General features: G+C 37.5%; 1 protein-coding gene across 1 annotated transcript in view; it reads left to right on the forward strand.

Moving 5' to 3' along the window:
- KYNU (kynureninase) overlaps positions 1–13,561 on the forward strand; it is a 136,477-nt gene extending 122,916 nt beyond the window's left edge. The window contains exons 10-13 of the mRNA XM_040971523.1: positions 1,913–1,965; positions 3,877–3,962; positions 8,585–8,815; positions 11,113–13,561. Of these exons, the coding sequence (XP_040827457.1) occupies positions 1,913–1,965; positions 3,877–3,962; positions 8,585–8,815; positions 11,113–11,238 (496 nt within the window). The 3' untranslated portion in view covers positions 11,239–13,561. The remainder of the gene's footprint in view (positions 1–1,912; positions 1,966–3,876; positions 3,963–8,584; positions 8,816–11,112) is intronic.
- Positions 13,562–14,831: the final 1,270 nt, after the last annotated feature.

A 14,831-nucleotide genomic window follows, 5' to 3' on the forward strand; every position in this document is an offset into this window, starting at 1 on the left:
TCTGTCAAGACACATCAACAATGGGGTGGATTGGAAGTGTAGCAGCCAGGACCGGAACTGGAGCCCATATGAAATGCCAGCATTGGTAGTAGTGGCTTTTACTGCTATGTCATATGTCCATATATTCTTGATGTATTAAAATTACTTTTCCAAGTAAATAGATAGGGCCATGTGGTGATATAGAACAGTCATTATTCTCCTCCAATACCAGCATCCCGTATGAGCACTGGTTTGAGTCCTGGCTGCCTCCCTTCCAACCCAACCCCTGCTTATGGACTGAGAAAGCAACATGTGACGGCCCAAGTTCCTGCGTCCCTACACATATGTGGGAGACCAGAGGAAAACCTTGACTACCAGCTCTGGCCGTTATTGCTGTGTAAGAACTGAGTGAGTGGGAGCTCAATGTGATAGCTTAATGGCTAAGTCCTCAACTGGGAAGCACCGGGATCCGAAATTGGCACCATTTTCTGTCCCAACTGTTCTACCTCCCTTCCAGCTCCCTGCTTATGGCCTGGGAAAGCAGTAGATGATGGTTTTTGAAGAATTATTAGGAAAATTGCATTTATTTTTCTCAAATGATATTTTCATAGAATCATTGTGTAATCACATGATTTTTTCCTGTGTTTTGTGTTTAATAAGCCTTCTTACTACCATTTAAAAACTGGTGTATGAAATTATTCAAGTTTCAAACAATTAAGGTTTGTGTACTATTTCCCCTTATAGTATGTTAATATTTTGAACTTTTACATTTAGAAAAATTTTTAGAAAGCTAATTTGTTTATTCATGTAAGAAAAAGGTCATTAAGCATAACTTCAGATGGTAGTGGTATATAAATTTAATAACAACTTGATTTTGTTACAATTCAACATAATATAGTAATTGTATTTTATTATGTATCTGCTTAAGTACTTGATAAATCCCACACAGGCAATAGAAATCTGGTGCAGTGGTTACAGTGGCTCTTGGAACATTCATCTTACATGCTACAAGACTGGTATGTCAGGTTTTCTAATTCTGATCCAGATTCCTGCGAATACAAACCCTAGGAGCCAGATTATGGCTTTGGTAATTTTCTCCTGTATGGACAGCAGGGACCCAATCATCTGTTCTCATCTGCTGCCTTTGCTAGGGCCCAGCATTTTTCCCCCCACTTCCTTCAGTTTGAAAGGCTGAGTTACTGAGACACGACAAGAGACAGAATTTTCCATCTGCTGGTTTACTCCTACATGGAAACAGTAGCCAGACCTCAGCTAGGACAAAGCCAGGAGATTCTTCCTGGTCTCCCATGGGGTTGCAGGGGCCCAGGCACTTGGCATCAGATGTATTAGGAGGGAGCTGGATTAGAAGTGAAATAGCTAAAACTGCAACTAGTGCCATACTCCAACTAGTAGAGGCTTAACATACTATTTGACAGTGTTACCCACCAGCTTTGAACGCTTTGTGTATTGCAGAATGAAATTTAAGATGAGTACAAATTTTTCTCAAAAATCACAAAATTTTCATATTCAGGCTCCAGATCCTGAAATTGTAACAAAATAAAAAATATATATATAAGTACAAAGTCAGATATACAGAGAGGAAGAGCTTTCATCTGATGATTTACTCCCCAAGTGACCGCAATGGCCGGTGCTTGAGCCGTTCTGAAGCCAGGAGCCAAGAACTTCCTCCAGGTCTCCCACGTGGGTGCAGTGTCCCAAGGCTTTGGGCTGTCCTTGACTGCTTTCCCAGGCCACAGGCAGGGAGCTGAATGGGAAACAGGGCCACCAGAATTAGAACCAGCACCCTTGTGGGTTCCAGACATGTTCAAGACATGGACTATTGCTGCTAGGCTGCCGCACCGGGCCCTGTAGTGACATTTTTTTGTGGTAATTTTTTATCAACAAATAACTAATACTGATATTTATATTTTAGGCTTGTAGGGTGGTTTGGCCATGAACTCAGCACCAGATTTGAAATGGATAACAGTAAGTATATTCCAATTTGTTTCAAATGTGCATTTATTTTCACATTACTTCCACTTTTCATCTATCCTGTGTTACATATAATATCCATGTCCCATGGAGACTGCACTATGAAATGCCACTGAAATAATGGATGACAGTTGTAGAATATGAGACAAGTGTTTATGCATTTTTAGCATGTTTGAGTCTGTCCTTTTGTAGGGACATCAAAGTAAGACAAATGTAACATACAGCCCATAGGGCTTGGGCAGGTCCCAGCAACGTGGAGGGCCCACCACATCAGACTGTGAAGCCAGGAGACTGTGCTGCTTGAGGTTAGACCAGAGAGACTTGAGGTCAGACCCCACTGCTTTAACTGATCTGTGACCTTGTACAAGTTCTATTCTCTTTCATGAATAACATTATCGGAGGGTTTAAGAGTAAGGCAAGTTCAAAACTGTAACTCAAGTGTAATGAAGCATCGAGGTATTCATTGGTTTCTATCACTCTCTCGTCTCAAATATCTTTCGTGTCTTTTGCCAACTGAGTGTAGCAATCCCAGCAAGCAGTTAAAGCCGAGTGGGTGGAGATGGAGCTCCCCTGCACTAAGCTCATACTGCTAGGTTTTCCTGGCTGACCGTGTTTCTCAGTCGCCTGGGAAACACACACCATTCTAAACGTTGGGAAAACTCAACAGAATCTCGATGCTTCCTCTTGCTTCCAACAGACAAGATTGAGGTTCTGTGGAGCTGAGTTTGCAGCATCGAGGCACGAGGCTCTGAGCACACTCATTCTAATCAGAAAACCTGTTTTTCACCTCCAATGCTAAAGTAATTCGCTTTGTTTCATGCTGGTTTCTTCAGTATTTTGAGATGGGTTTCCTTCTCTGTCAATAAACCTGGAACAGCAAATTTATGAGGTCAAGATAGGAATTTTTAATATATATATAACATTATATATAATACATATGTATATTATATAAATACAAATGTATATATTTATATTTGACAGAAACCTTTGCTCACTCTAGAGGGACCTGACAGCCAGAAATATCGTCAGGCTTGCCCGGGTGGGTGGCAATGGATCAACTAATATTAGATGGGAAGGAGAGCAGCTGGGACAGGACCCGGTGCCCATCAGGTGGTACAGCTGTGTTCGCTAAGCCACAATCCTGGGCCCCGAGATAGGAATGATTTGAGGCTGTATGAGCCTTCCAGGGTAAATAGTCAGCTCTGCCACTATTGTGTTAATGTGGCTATAGACACTGAATACACGAGTAACTGTTCATTCCAATTAAATCTTATCTTAAAGAACAGATAGTGAGTCTGCTTTGATCTGTCGGCCTCAGTGTGACTAGTGCTGGATCAGATGAATGTCTGAAGGGCCTTAAGGTTATAACTTTCTTTTAACTGAATCTCAAATTTGCCTCCCCACCTTAACTCTCATGGATTTAACTTGCTATAATACAGTCTACCTAAAGTGGATGATTTTTGTTTTTTAGATTTACACACCTCTCCTCCGCCCCCCCACCCCCCGAGAAGCTAACAGTTAAAATGAAGACTCACCTTCATAAGTCGCTCACTCAGTCCTCTGCCTTTGGGTGACGTTAACAGTTGTGTGTCACTCAAATCTGGATGTGTTCTAACAGAAAAGCAAAGCATCGGGGAGCACCAGGGATGCTAGCTCAGGTACCAGAAGGCAGAGCTGGGGTCCTGCGATACATGTCCAAGTGGCTATTTCCATTTTGGGTCTAGTGGTTCTCATATTTGTCCACTAGAAAGGTAGGGAGCGGAAACTGGCAGCAAGGTAAAAGATGCCAGTCTTTCAGCTTCACCATATCGTTTTAAAGCTGTCAGAAATCCTCTCGGGAATTTTTATTCTCTGCTTTTTACTGCCTGTATATTCTATAAAGACTACATGCTATTACTTTTTCAGAACTTCAGTTAATTCCTGGAGTCACTGGGTTCCGAATTTCAAATCCTCCCATGTTGCTAGTCTGTTCCTTGCATGCTAGTTTGGAGGTAAGTGGTGGGCTCTTCAACCTTCCCACACCCTTCCCTTTATTCCTTAGCTGACCAATGGCTGGCAGTCCGTTCTTTGCTAACTGGCCAAGATTCATATATTCACTGTCCACCAGCAGTAGTTACGACCCTACTCTCCAGTGACCGGCAGCGACTTTCACAGTCCAGTGTTAGTTTCAGATCCTAGCAGAATGCTCGGCACGTGGCAAGTATCAAATGTAGCTCAGCTGCAGATACCTGCTCTGTTCCCTTGAGATTCTATAAACCTGAATAGGTTCTTTCACCTGTTCTTGACCTCCCTATACATAAACAAAATAAGTGTCTTAGAGTTTACTTTTCCTGAATTCACTGATTCTTCATCTTTCTCGTGAGAGAGCATTGCACATCCTGCAGCTCGTGCTCCATCACTGACTCACAGAGCTGGAAAAGGCTCACGTCACAAAGCTATGGGAAACTTTAAGAGGAAAGCAACCAGGCTTCCTCAGAGCAAACCAGCTCAGCAAACTTGCTGCTAGACACACAATTCTTTTCTCTCTCTGTACTGTGGTGGTATTTTTACATAGAATCTTTATAGTATAACCTCAACATTTCCCATTAAAACACTCATTTTTGCTTAAATTTATGCTCACCTGCAAGTTATATCTATGCAACCAGTTAGGATGGACATATATACACATACAGATATGCATATTCACATCTAGAAATCAGCATTCTCTAACGACTTAGGGTCTAATTAAATTCACTTAAAAATACTAGTTATAATTAGATACAACTTAATTAAACTAATACATGTATTAAACATTTAAGTAAAACATTTTAAATACACATGCTAATATTTTATGTATATAGCTATTCAAATGGGAAGTTGAATCTTTAATACTTATTAAAATAAACTAGTTTTTAATAATTGAGGAAACTTATCTATTCCAATATCAAGTGATTGGCTTTTCAAACTTCCCACATGTATTTTTTTCACAGAAATATGGTTTATTTTTCCCTGATAAATTTTACTTTTCATTACACAATTCTATAGGCTTCACTTTCTTCCTCTGCACTCATTCCATCCCACTATATTATTACAACAGTATAAACCTTAAGCAGCAGTCCCAAATCTCTAAAAAATACTAAAATTCGGGAACTTTATATGAACACACAAAGCACTTTCTCATTCTGGCCACTGGAGGGCAGTGTCAAGTTCCTCTATTTCTGTGCCGGGTCCCTTCTGCAGAGTGGTAATCACCTGGTTTCATTTCAGCCCAATTTAAAGATCACTTACTCCGGCTGACCACTAGATGGAGCCTATGCCGTTTTTACTTTCTGACAGATTGTGACATCCACTAACAATTAGTAATATAGTCTTTGGATTATTTTTATTTATTTGCCTTTAGCAAAAAAACATGCATTAGTGCATATTTGAAAATGCATTGTGAGTTGGTTTTATAACACCCATTCACAGAAACGTCAAACCCAGAGAAAGTTTTGTCGAACTTTGCAGGATGATAGCAGTGACAAGATGGGTTACATACTTCAGGAAGAACCGGTACCTAAAATGATTTCCCCTTCTTTCCTTACATTTGCACATTACTTCTCAGCTGTATCTTTGAATTTCATTTCATTATGCTTTCTATGTATGTTCACCTCCACTGCTGGCAAAGAGGTTTTTTGTTTTGTTTTTGCCAAAGTTTTTGAGCTCATCTTTATTTTGGCTTCTAATAACTACTTCACTAAGGTTTTTTATTCCTGAGTATTTGGTCAGAACAACATGATTTGCTGCTAAGAAAAAATTGTAACATTTTCACCAACTTACCAGTAGAAGTTTAAATGTGAAAGCAGTACATTTGTTTCCCATTGTCTGAAAATTTCCATCTCTCTAGACATTTTAGAACTTATCAGGTGAGTAAGCTTGTGATAAATGCAACATGTTAATATTTACCTTGCATGCTTACAACTGCTACAGTAGAGTTGGAAGTAGATGGTTGAAATTTGAGTAAAAGAAATGCATGAGTCAGCTGCCTCTTGTACCTACTTCCTTTTGGGAATATTTCATTTATTGTAATATCAGCCTCCAGCTGATATTTGACAATCTTTGAAAATATCAATCAAAATAAGTATTTATAATTAGGTCATGTGCTAGATTGATACTATTAAAAATAGTACCCATGGTCAGGTTTTCTGTATCTACTTGCCTGTGAATTATTTATGCAGTAACTTAAAGGTTGTGTGTGTCATGGGAAGGCGGTCTGGGCTGGCACCCAGGATAACATCCAGTCTTCAAATCCCTCCTGGGACACCAAGTGTGAACTTGCACAAGCAGCAACTGTTCTTGAAACCATTGTCTGTGTTAAAAGAGGATGTTTGATCAGTTAACCTCAGAACTTCCCGTTATGGATGTAATATTTTCATGTGTTACAGGTTAAAAATCTTTAGCTTTGTCTAGTACTGGACACTGTTCACATCATTTTGGTATATTAATTCATAAATAATTAAGTCAGTTCAAAATAAAGGTAGGTTATTTTATTTAAAAATATGGCAAGTCTGATGGCTCAAAAATGTGCCATATGTCTTATGAAAAAATTATTCAGGGGCCAATTTGGAAAAGTTAATAGAAAAAAAAAGTAACAGTTCAAAGTTTTGTATTATACACATTTTTCCTATTTAAACTTATCTAGCTATTCAGCTTGTGTTAAAAAAAATAACCCAAGTGAATGAAAGCATGAAAAGAAATCTTAACAAATATTTACCCAACTATAATTTCTACTTTTTTCTAATTTAAAAAAATCTTTGTGAATAATAAAAGCATAGAAATAAGAGAAGTGGAATAAATACCCTGTTTTTGCTTCTCCTTAAGCCCTATCGACCCTTCTAACTTGTTTACGTAGAGGTCTCATAGACTTCAGGATTCTATGAGAATTATTTAAATGGTGACAGGGACTGCAACTGCCCTTCTTGTGGGTCGTAATGTGAAAAGTCATTTAATGTTTTAAACTGATTCTATTTAGTAGCAACATTACACCATGTTAAAATTGAGGCCATTTTATAAGACTTTGAATTCTGGCTATCAAGAGACATTTTTAAGAATAAAATCCCATAGTTTCATTTAAAATGCTGTCAATTTAAATAATATTCCCCCAATGTCTTGCTAACTTATTAAATACATAGGAATAGTTTGGACAGTGCTTCTACATGTATACTATGGTAGAATTTCCTAGGAGATTTTTAATCTTGACAGAAATCTTGCTTATTTCATGGTCAAACCACCCATGTCTTGTGCCCTTCATGTCTGTTCCTGCTTTCAATTACAGTGTTGATTCTTTGCCCTTGACCTAAAATTGGCAATAGTTCCTTTAGATCCTTATTGCATCCAGCCTACCTACATTTTGTTTAATGTATTAAGGGGATGCCTTCTACCCAGCTCCATGCAAACTGGGTCACCCAGGGCCTGGGGCAGTTATGTCTGCATTAAGAACAAAAGGCTCAACTTGTGGCTCATACCACTGCAAGATTCAGGTATTATCTGAGGTAGGGATTAAGAGAGACAATTACCAAGTCTTCAAGTTGGGAATACATTCTTCCTTAGCTTCCTTACCTTCAGTGCATCTTCCCTCCTCTCCTGTTTCCGAATGCATTGCCTCCATGCAGGATGGTTCCAGAAAAATGTGTGCGTGAGTGATTTTACTCCTCTAAATGCCTGCCATACACGCCACCTAAACATACATACGAAAAAAGATGATGAAGTTTGGACATCATCGAATGACCCATTTTTGCTCTTGACATTGAAAAGGGACATTAAGTGATATGCCAGAGCATTATGCCTTGTTTGCAGTTCTTTTCTGTTACATGTAGGACGTATTATTAAACTCTACTTGACCTTAAGAGATAAGCCAGAGAAACATGTCTGGTCTGTTCCCTAATATTCCAGCACCAGTTATTGTATGTATGTCCTTGTCATTCTCTTAATACAAGACACCTCAGGAAGAAAGAAGCAATATTTCTATACTAGGTTTAGAATTTAGCAAGAGAAAAATGAAAGTGTATGTGTGGGTGAGAAGGGGGCAAAGGGGGAGAAATGGACAAGAAACCCAAAAGTTTTAAGTAGAATAAATGTATTTTCTGACTATCTGCTAAGAAAACGTAAAAACCTTTACTTATTTTTTAAGGTTACTAGGGAATTTAGAAATGAGTGGAACAATTGTGATGACTATTCACAGTACATTTTATGAGTCTGTTCCACAAATGAGCAATAACGGAATATACAAAAACTTCCCTTAAATCTGAAGAATCTATCATTTTACAAAGTAGTTTTGAGAAAATTTTAAGCTGTATGCTATTGAAATCTAAGGTATGTTTTGGTCATTAAGCTACCTCCAAAAAACTCTGAAAGGACATAATCTTTTGTAAGCATTGCTTAGATGATTCGTGCACGATTTTCCTGTCAGGAATGTTTCTCCTTCAATTTTTAATAACAAGATGTGCAAAAGAGGAGCTATTTTTACAAAAAGCTCTAAGATGTAGTGCTCACTACAAAGACCAAAAATTGGCACTTTTTTTTTTTATACATGGGATTTGTGTTTAATTTTGGATTCTTTGTGAATCACTTACTGTCAGTCTAACTCTTTCTGCAGATCTTCAGGCAAGCCACTATGAAAGCACTGAGGAAGAAATCCATTTTGCTGACTGGTTACCTGGAGTACCTGATCGAGCAGCACTCCCGCACACGCACGGCAGGTGCGAAGGGGCCAATCGTGCACATAATTACACCAGCCCGAATACAGGAGCGTGGCTGCCAGTTAACTCTGACATTTTCCATTCCGAGGACAAATGTTTTTCAAGAATTGGAAAAGAGAGGCGTGGTTGTAAGTATATCTCTTGCTTTGTTTCAGATAGTCCCTGGAAATTTAGTATTTGTATAAATTTTGTATTTCTTGGCTTATCGATTTATTTCATGTCATTTTACTTCAATCAGTTATGACAAACTAAATGACAGCTAAGCATTCAGTACTACACTAACTGAAGGAAATAGATTTGTCGCTTCTGATAAAAGAAACCACAAGTTTCAGTTCTCAGAAATAGTGTGCATAACACATTTTAAAACAGTTTTGCATATAAAAAGTATTATAAGCAATTAGGATGTTTTAAATAGCTTCAGTTATTGAAGCCTATGTAATAATTAAATAAGGAAACTTACAGAGCATGTCTTCTCTTCACCCTGCCACTTGTCGAAGCAGAGTTGGTAATACTGTAAGAAAATTTAAAATTTTTTAAATGGTTTAAACATTTCCATGTACATTATTCTCATTTAAATGTCTGAATTGTGTACAATTATTGTACATGCTTATGGGATGCAGTGTGATATTTCAATACATGCGTACCTATTAAATCAGGTTTGCACTGGTCATTTGCGATTGGAACCTTGCACCTTCCTCACTCCGATTTGTTCAGAAAGTAGTTAATGGGTTACTGTCAAGTGCAGTCGCTCTCGTGCTTTGTGACAAGTAAGAGCTTTTTCTAGCTAAGGAGTAGTTTGGTGACTTCTCTGTCTCCACCATCCCTCCCAGTTTCTAGTACAAACTAGTATGCATTAAGATTGACTTTTTAGCCTCCATATATATTACAGAGAATACAGCAATCCACCTGCCTCTCATTGCACAAAGTGTGCAGGTGAGAGCAGGATTTGGGCCTACACATGAGGGTGACTCAGATTGATTTTCTAAGTCCTAGCTTTAGCTTGATCAAGTTTCACAGGACATAGAAAAAAAATTTGAGTTATTGTGGTAATTAAAATGTACCATTAAAATAGAATGAGCATCTGGACTAGTGGTTATGCCATGAGGTGGGGTATATGCATCCATAGCCAAGTACATGAGTTCTAGCTCCAGTTTTGTTCCCAACCTCCTCCTAATGCATACCCAAGTGATGTCTCAAGTAGCTTTTTCTTACCGCTAATGGAGGAGAACTCTGCTGAATCTCATTCTACTGGCACTGGTGCCCAGCTCAGGACTGCTGCTGGCATTTGTGCAAGGAGTCAGTACATGAGAGTATCTTCTCTGTTCTCAAATACTTTTCTTAAAGTTGGGCATTTGTTGCCACAGCTAATGCAACTTGACATGCCCACCTACCATTTTCAAGTTCCCGTTTTTACTTCCAATGGCTCAGCTTCTGATCCAGCTTCTGCTAATGGGTCCCCTCAAGGACGATGGAGATGGGTAAAGTACCTGGATCCCTGCCCCCTTGTGGCAGACCCAAACTGAGTTCTGGGCTTTTTGATTCAGTGAGACCGTGCCCTGGTTGTTAATTTGTTAAAATGTGACAGCGTGTTAAGTATTTTAGATTAGAATATATACTATATTGTCCAGTGGATGTCTCTTACTAGTGATTGATATTCAATACTTGAACACATCATTTGGTCTGGTTTCAAGAATTCCCAAAATTCTTACTTGAATGATAAGACATTAGAGAATGGAACTTAAGAAGGATTTACTTAAATAAATTTGAGAATCTCACTGATGCAAAGTTTAAGAGTTACAATAGGCCACAAGTTTTATCATGGGAAAAATTACATGTGCAGAGCCACCTACCGGCTCAGAGGGCAAAGCTGCCACACATGATACTGGCATCCCTTTTGGGCACCAGTTGGGTTCCCAGCTGTTCCACTTCCAATGCATCTCCCTACTACTAGCCTGCAAAAAGAAAAGTACTGGTGGAGGGCATAAGTGCTTGGGACCTGCCACCCACTTGGCAGACCCTGATGAAGTTGTTGGCATGGGAAGTGAACCAGCAGATGGGAAATTCTCTCTCTAAACTGTTCAAATACAGAAGCACTTTAAAAAGAATACTGAAAACATTCATGCAAAATGCTTATGGAATAATTATGAATGCATGTAAAAAATCCTTTAAAAGCATTTTGAAGTACACTCATGTCTATCATCTAGTGGATACTTACTGCTGAGTAGACTTCTGAAATCACTTGGGTGATTTAGGAACTGATTTTTTATTAGGAACATTTCAGATAACAGACATACTATATTTTACTGACAGTGGAAAAACATTTTTTGAAGAAAATCAGCACCAATGCTTTGTGTAATTTTATGTGGAATATTGATTTTTCAATTTATGAATAATACTAACATTGTGTTTTGCTTTTTTCCTACAGTGTGACAAACGAGAACCAGATGGCATTCGAGTGGCTCCAGTTCCTCTTTATAATTCATTTCATGATGTTTATAAATTTGTCAATGTATTAATGTCTGTACTTAACTCTACCACACAAAATGAGTGATGTTTTCTAGATTAACTACAAATAACCAACGATCAATAATTTAACTATTGAAGTGCTTCATAAATGATTTTGTGTAATTTGAGTTCTGAATTATATACTGCACAGAAAAATCTGATATACAGTAAATGTTTGACACAGCAGGACCCATTCACCACTTGGAACAGCTGTATCCTGTGTTATAGCCCAGTGTCCAAACTCATTCCATTACTGACCCATCTTCCTGCTAATTTGCAATCTTCAGGGCAACAACTGATGAATCAAGTACTTGGATCATTGCTACCTACATTGGTGATTCAAGCTGAGTTTCAGGCTCCTGTTTTTGAAAGATCCTGCCCCGGGTTTAGCATTCATCTGGGAAGTGAACTGCCACTGGCATGCTTCTGCATTACCATTTCTGAAATTAACATGCTTCTTACAAATGAATACATACAGATTGGTATCTGTAACAAAACAGATGCTTCATAAAATAACATCTGATCACAAATAACTTCTCATTAAAGAAATGCTGGTTGAATCTTTTCATAACCATTCTTCAATCTTAGTCTACAGTTTTCAAGGTGATTCTTCATTTTGATGTTATCACAGTATCTAAGTGGGAACTTCCCACAGGGAAAGGTTTTCGTCCTCCCCAAAATAAGTCACACTAAGACACTTGTGATTGATAATTAGAATTAGGTGCTTCATATTTCCACTTCCTCATCCCAAATCTATAAGCTTTTCTTGTACACTATGAAAACTGAAGTTTCAACAAGTCCTATTTTCCATGTCTAGGTTTCAGTTGGTACCACAAACATTACTTACAAACTGGCAAAATGATTTACAGCTGTATATACAGCCAGCAAAAAGGAGTGAGTAGAAAAACATTATTCCTTGCTAATGCACAAATTTGAGTTAATGGACATGGACAACTACTCTGGTTAGGAGAATTCTACCACCTTTGCCAGTAACTAACGCGTTTTTATGCACACTGCATTGTGCTGTGCTGGTTATATGATAGCTCACCTAATTGAGTCATTACTTCTCACTGCAGCTTTTGATCAGGCTCAGTTTCCTTAATGGACAAGTTCTCAAAACTTGCAAATGTAATGTTTCATGACTTTATATAGAAAAAATTATTTAATGTTGTGATTAACAAATGAGCTTTCAGTTTTCGTGTAACATGTAGCTGGTATGGAAGAACAGTCATGTAAACACTCAGTTGAGATAATTACAAATTACAACTTCCACAAAAGACAAGCAGATCATATTATGAAAAAAACAAATCCTGCAGTATTAAATGGTTGAGTGAAACATAATGAGGGCAGTTATTAATTTGTAATTAAATTGTTTCATACAAAAATATAAGCATGTATTCAAGCCATTCAACAAAACTCCATCATATAACACAGCATCCATAACAGTTTTTCTCCAGTTATCACTTCCCTAAAAATCTAGTATCATTATACTGCATTTTGTGTTAATCATTGCTTTACCTGTTTTAGCTTTATACCTAGGATAACGCTTCAAAAGTTCAGGAATTATTGAATGAAGTTAAGCCTATATTAGGGGACCAGTATTGTGGTACAGTTTAAGCCAATGCCTATGTGTCCAGCTTTCTATATGAGCACTAGTTTGAGTCCTGGCTTCTGTGCTTCTAATAAAAGATTCCCAGTGATGTGTCTGGGGAAAGTTTAGGAAGATGTCCTACGTATTTGGCTCCAATCATCCACACGGAAGAACCGGCAGGATCTCTTGCTTCAGCCTGGTCCAGCCCCAACCACTGAGCATACATTTGAACAGTGACTCAGTGGATAGATTTTCTCTCTCTCTCCTCTCTCAATAGCTCTGCTTCCCAAATAATTTCTAAAAAGGTGATCCTAGAACAAACTTTTTGTGAAATTCAGGCATATGAGAGATCTCCAAAAACTTGAAATGTACATCATGGAAATACAGCATGGAGTTGAAAACTTAGGTCAAAATAATCGTACCTTTAATACAACTTTCCACAAAATTTTTGCAATATCATTATATGTAACAATACATTAACACAGGTATATAGTTAAGATACTCATTGGGAGATGCACAACCAGATGGGAGTGCTTTGAGTATTGATTCCCTTCACTTCCAGCTTTCTGCTAATGTCACCTTGGAGACAAGATGTGAAGATTCAAGTACACATGTCCCTCTCATATTGGAGACCTGGATGGATTTCTGCGGTCATGACTTTAGCCTGGCTCAGTCCAGACCTTCAAACATTAAACCAATCAGTTGAAATTCTATCACATTTTCCTCACTCCCTTCTGCTTTCCTTTCAAATAAATGAAAAACATTTCAAATTAAAAATACATTGGGTATTCTTGCCTAAGTTTATAAAAATGTGTATATATGAAATATATAAATATATAATTTTCTTTGCTTATGTATGTTTCCTAGATTTATCCACTTATTGAGTATAGCTTTTCATTTATTCATTGCCAAGCAGTAGTTTAAGTTTTACAAGTTTAAAAAAAGCTTATATGCTATCAGTTTTAATATGCCCAAGGCTAGCTTCATCAAATGCATATATAGCAATTTTATTTTCCTCAAAAGTATCATTTATATGATCTGTAATCCTTTTTTTTCTCAAATCATGCTTCTGTAAATATCTATAGTTATATAGATGAGTTTCTTTCCAGGCAGTTTGAGAGAAAGGTAAGAAAAATGCTCATTAGATAGGTAGATATATGCAGACAGACAGATATGTTTCATTTCTAGGCAATCATTCCTTCCCTTTGACTAATTTGCTCATTCATTTATCAATTGCACACTGCCTTAATTACTACAACCTAGTGGGGTTTGGCATTTGCTAAGATAAGATCTCATGAGAACTGTCTTGCTTGTTCTAGAGTTCTTTATTTTGCCTTATACATTTAGAAAACATCTAAATAAATTTAGAAAAAGTCTATTGTGTTACATAAAAGCCGCTGCTGGGATCTCAATTGAATTGCAATTAAATTTAAGATTGATTTTGGAGAAATTGACTCATTTCAATGTTGAGCCTATCTACCTAAAAATATGACATTTATTTTCATTTATGCATTTATGCATTCTCTAATGTTTCTCAGGAAGCTCTTCTCCATTAAAGCACTGTTTATCCTTTGACATACTGCTAAGTACTTTAAATTTTATTGTTATTCACATTATGTAATTTAGTATTCAATTGATACTTGGTGCTATATACAGATGCAACTATCTGGTAGTTTTAGCTTTTTAGACCTTGAAATCCTCCTCACTTTACAATAATTAAATGATTTTGATGTGGAGAAACATCTGAAAACGGGTACACTTTTCATGATCTTTCATTGCTTTTCTTTCAGATTCACAGAAGTCTGTGTGTATATGTGTGTGTGTTCCATCTTTCTTGCTGTGCTTTGTTATCATTAACCATGAACTCAGCTATCTGGACATTTTGGGTTGAGAACTGGGATAAAGTTTGTTTTTCCAAAGTATAGTTATGTTTGCTTCTGTCAGCTGATCAGCATAATTGATGAGGGTACCTTAAATATTTTTTTGCCAGGTTTTTCAGACCAGACAGCATTAAACAGGGAATGTCCATCTGGTTAAAGGCCAAAGTG

Source organism: Ochotona curzoniae, unplaced genomic scaffold, assembly GCF_017591425.1.
Source record: "Ochotona curzoniae isolate NIBS_2020 unplaced genomic scaffold, NIBS_Ocur_1.0 contig_2210, whole genome shotgun sequence".
Classification (NCBI taxonomy): Eukaryota; Metazoa; Chordata; class Mammalia; order Lagomorpha; family Ochotonidae; genus Ochotona; species Ochotona curzoniae.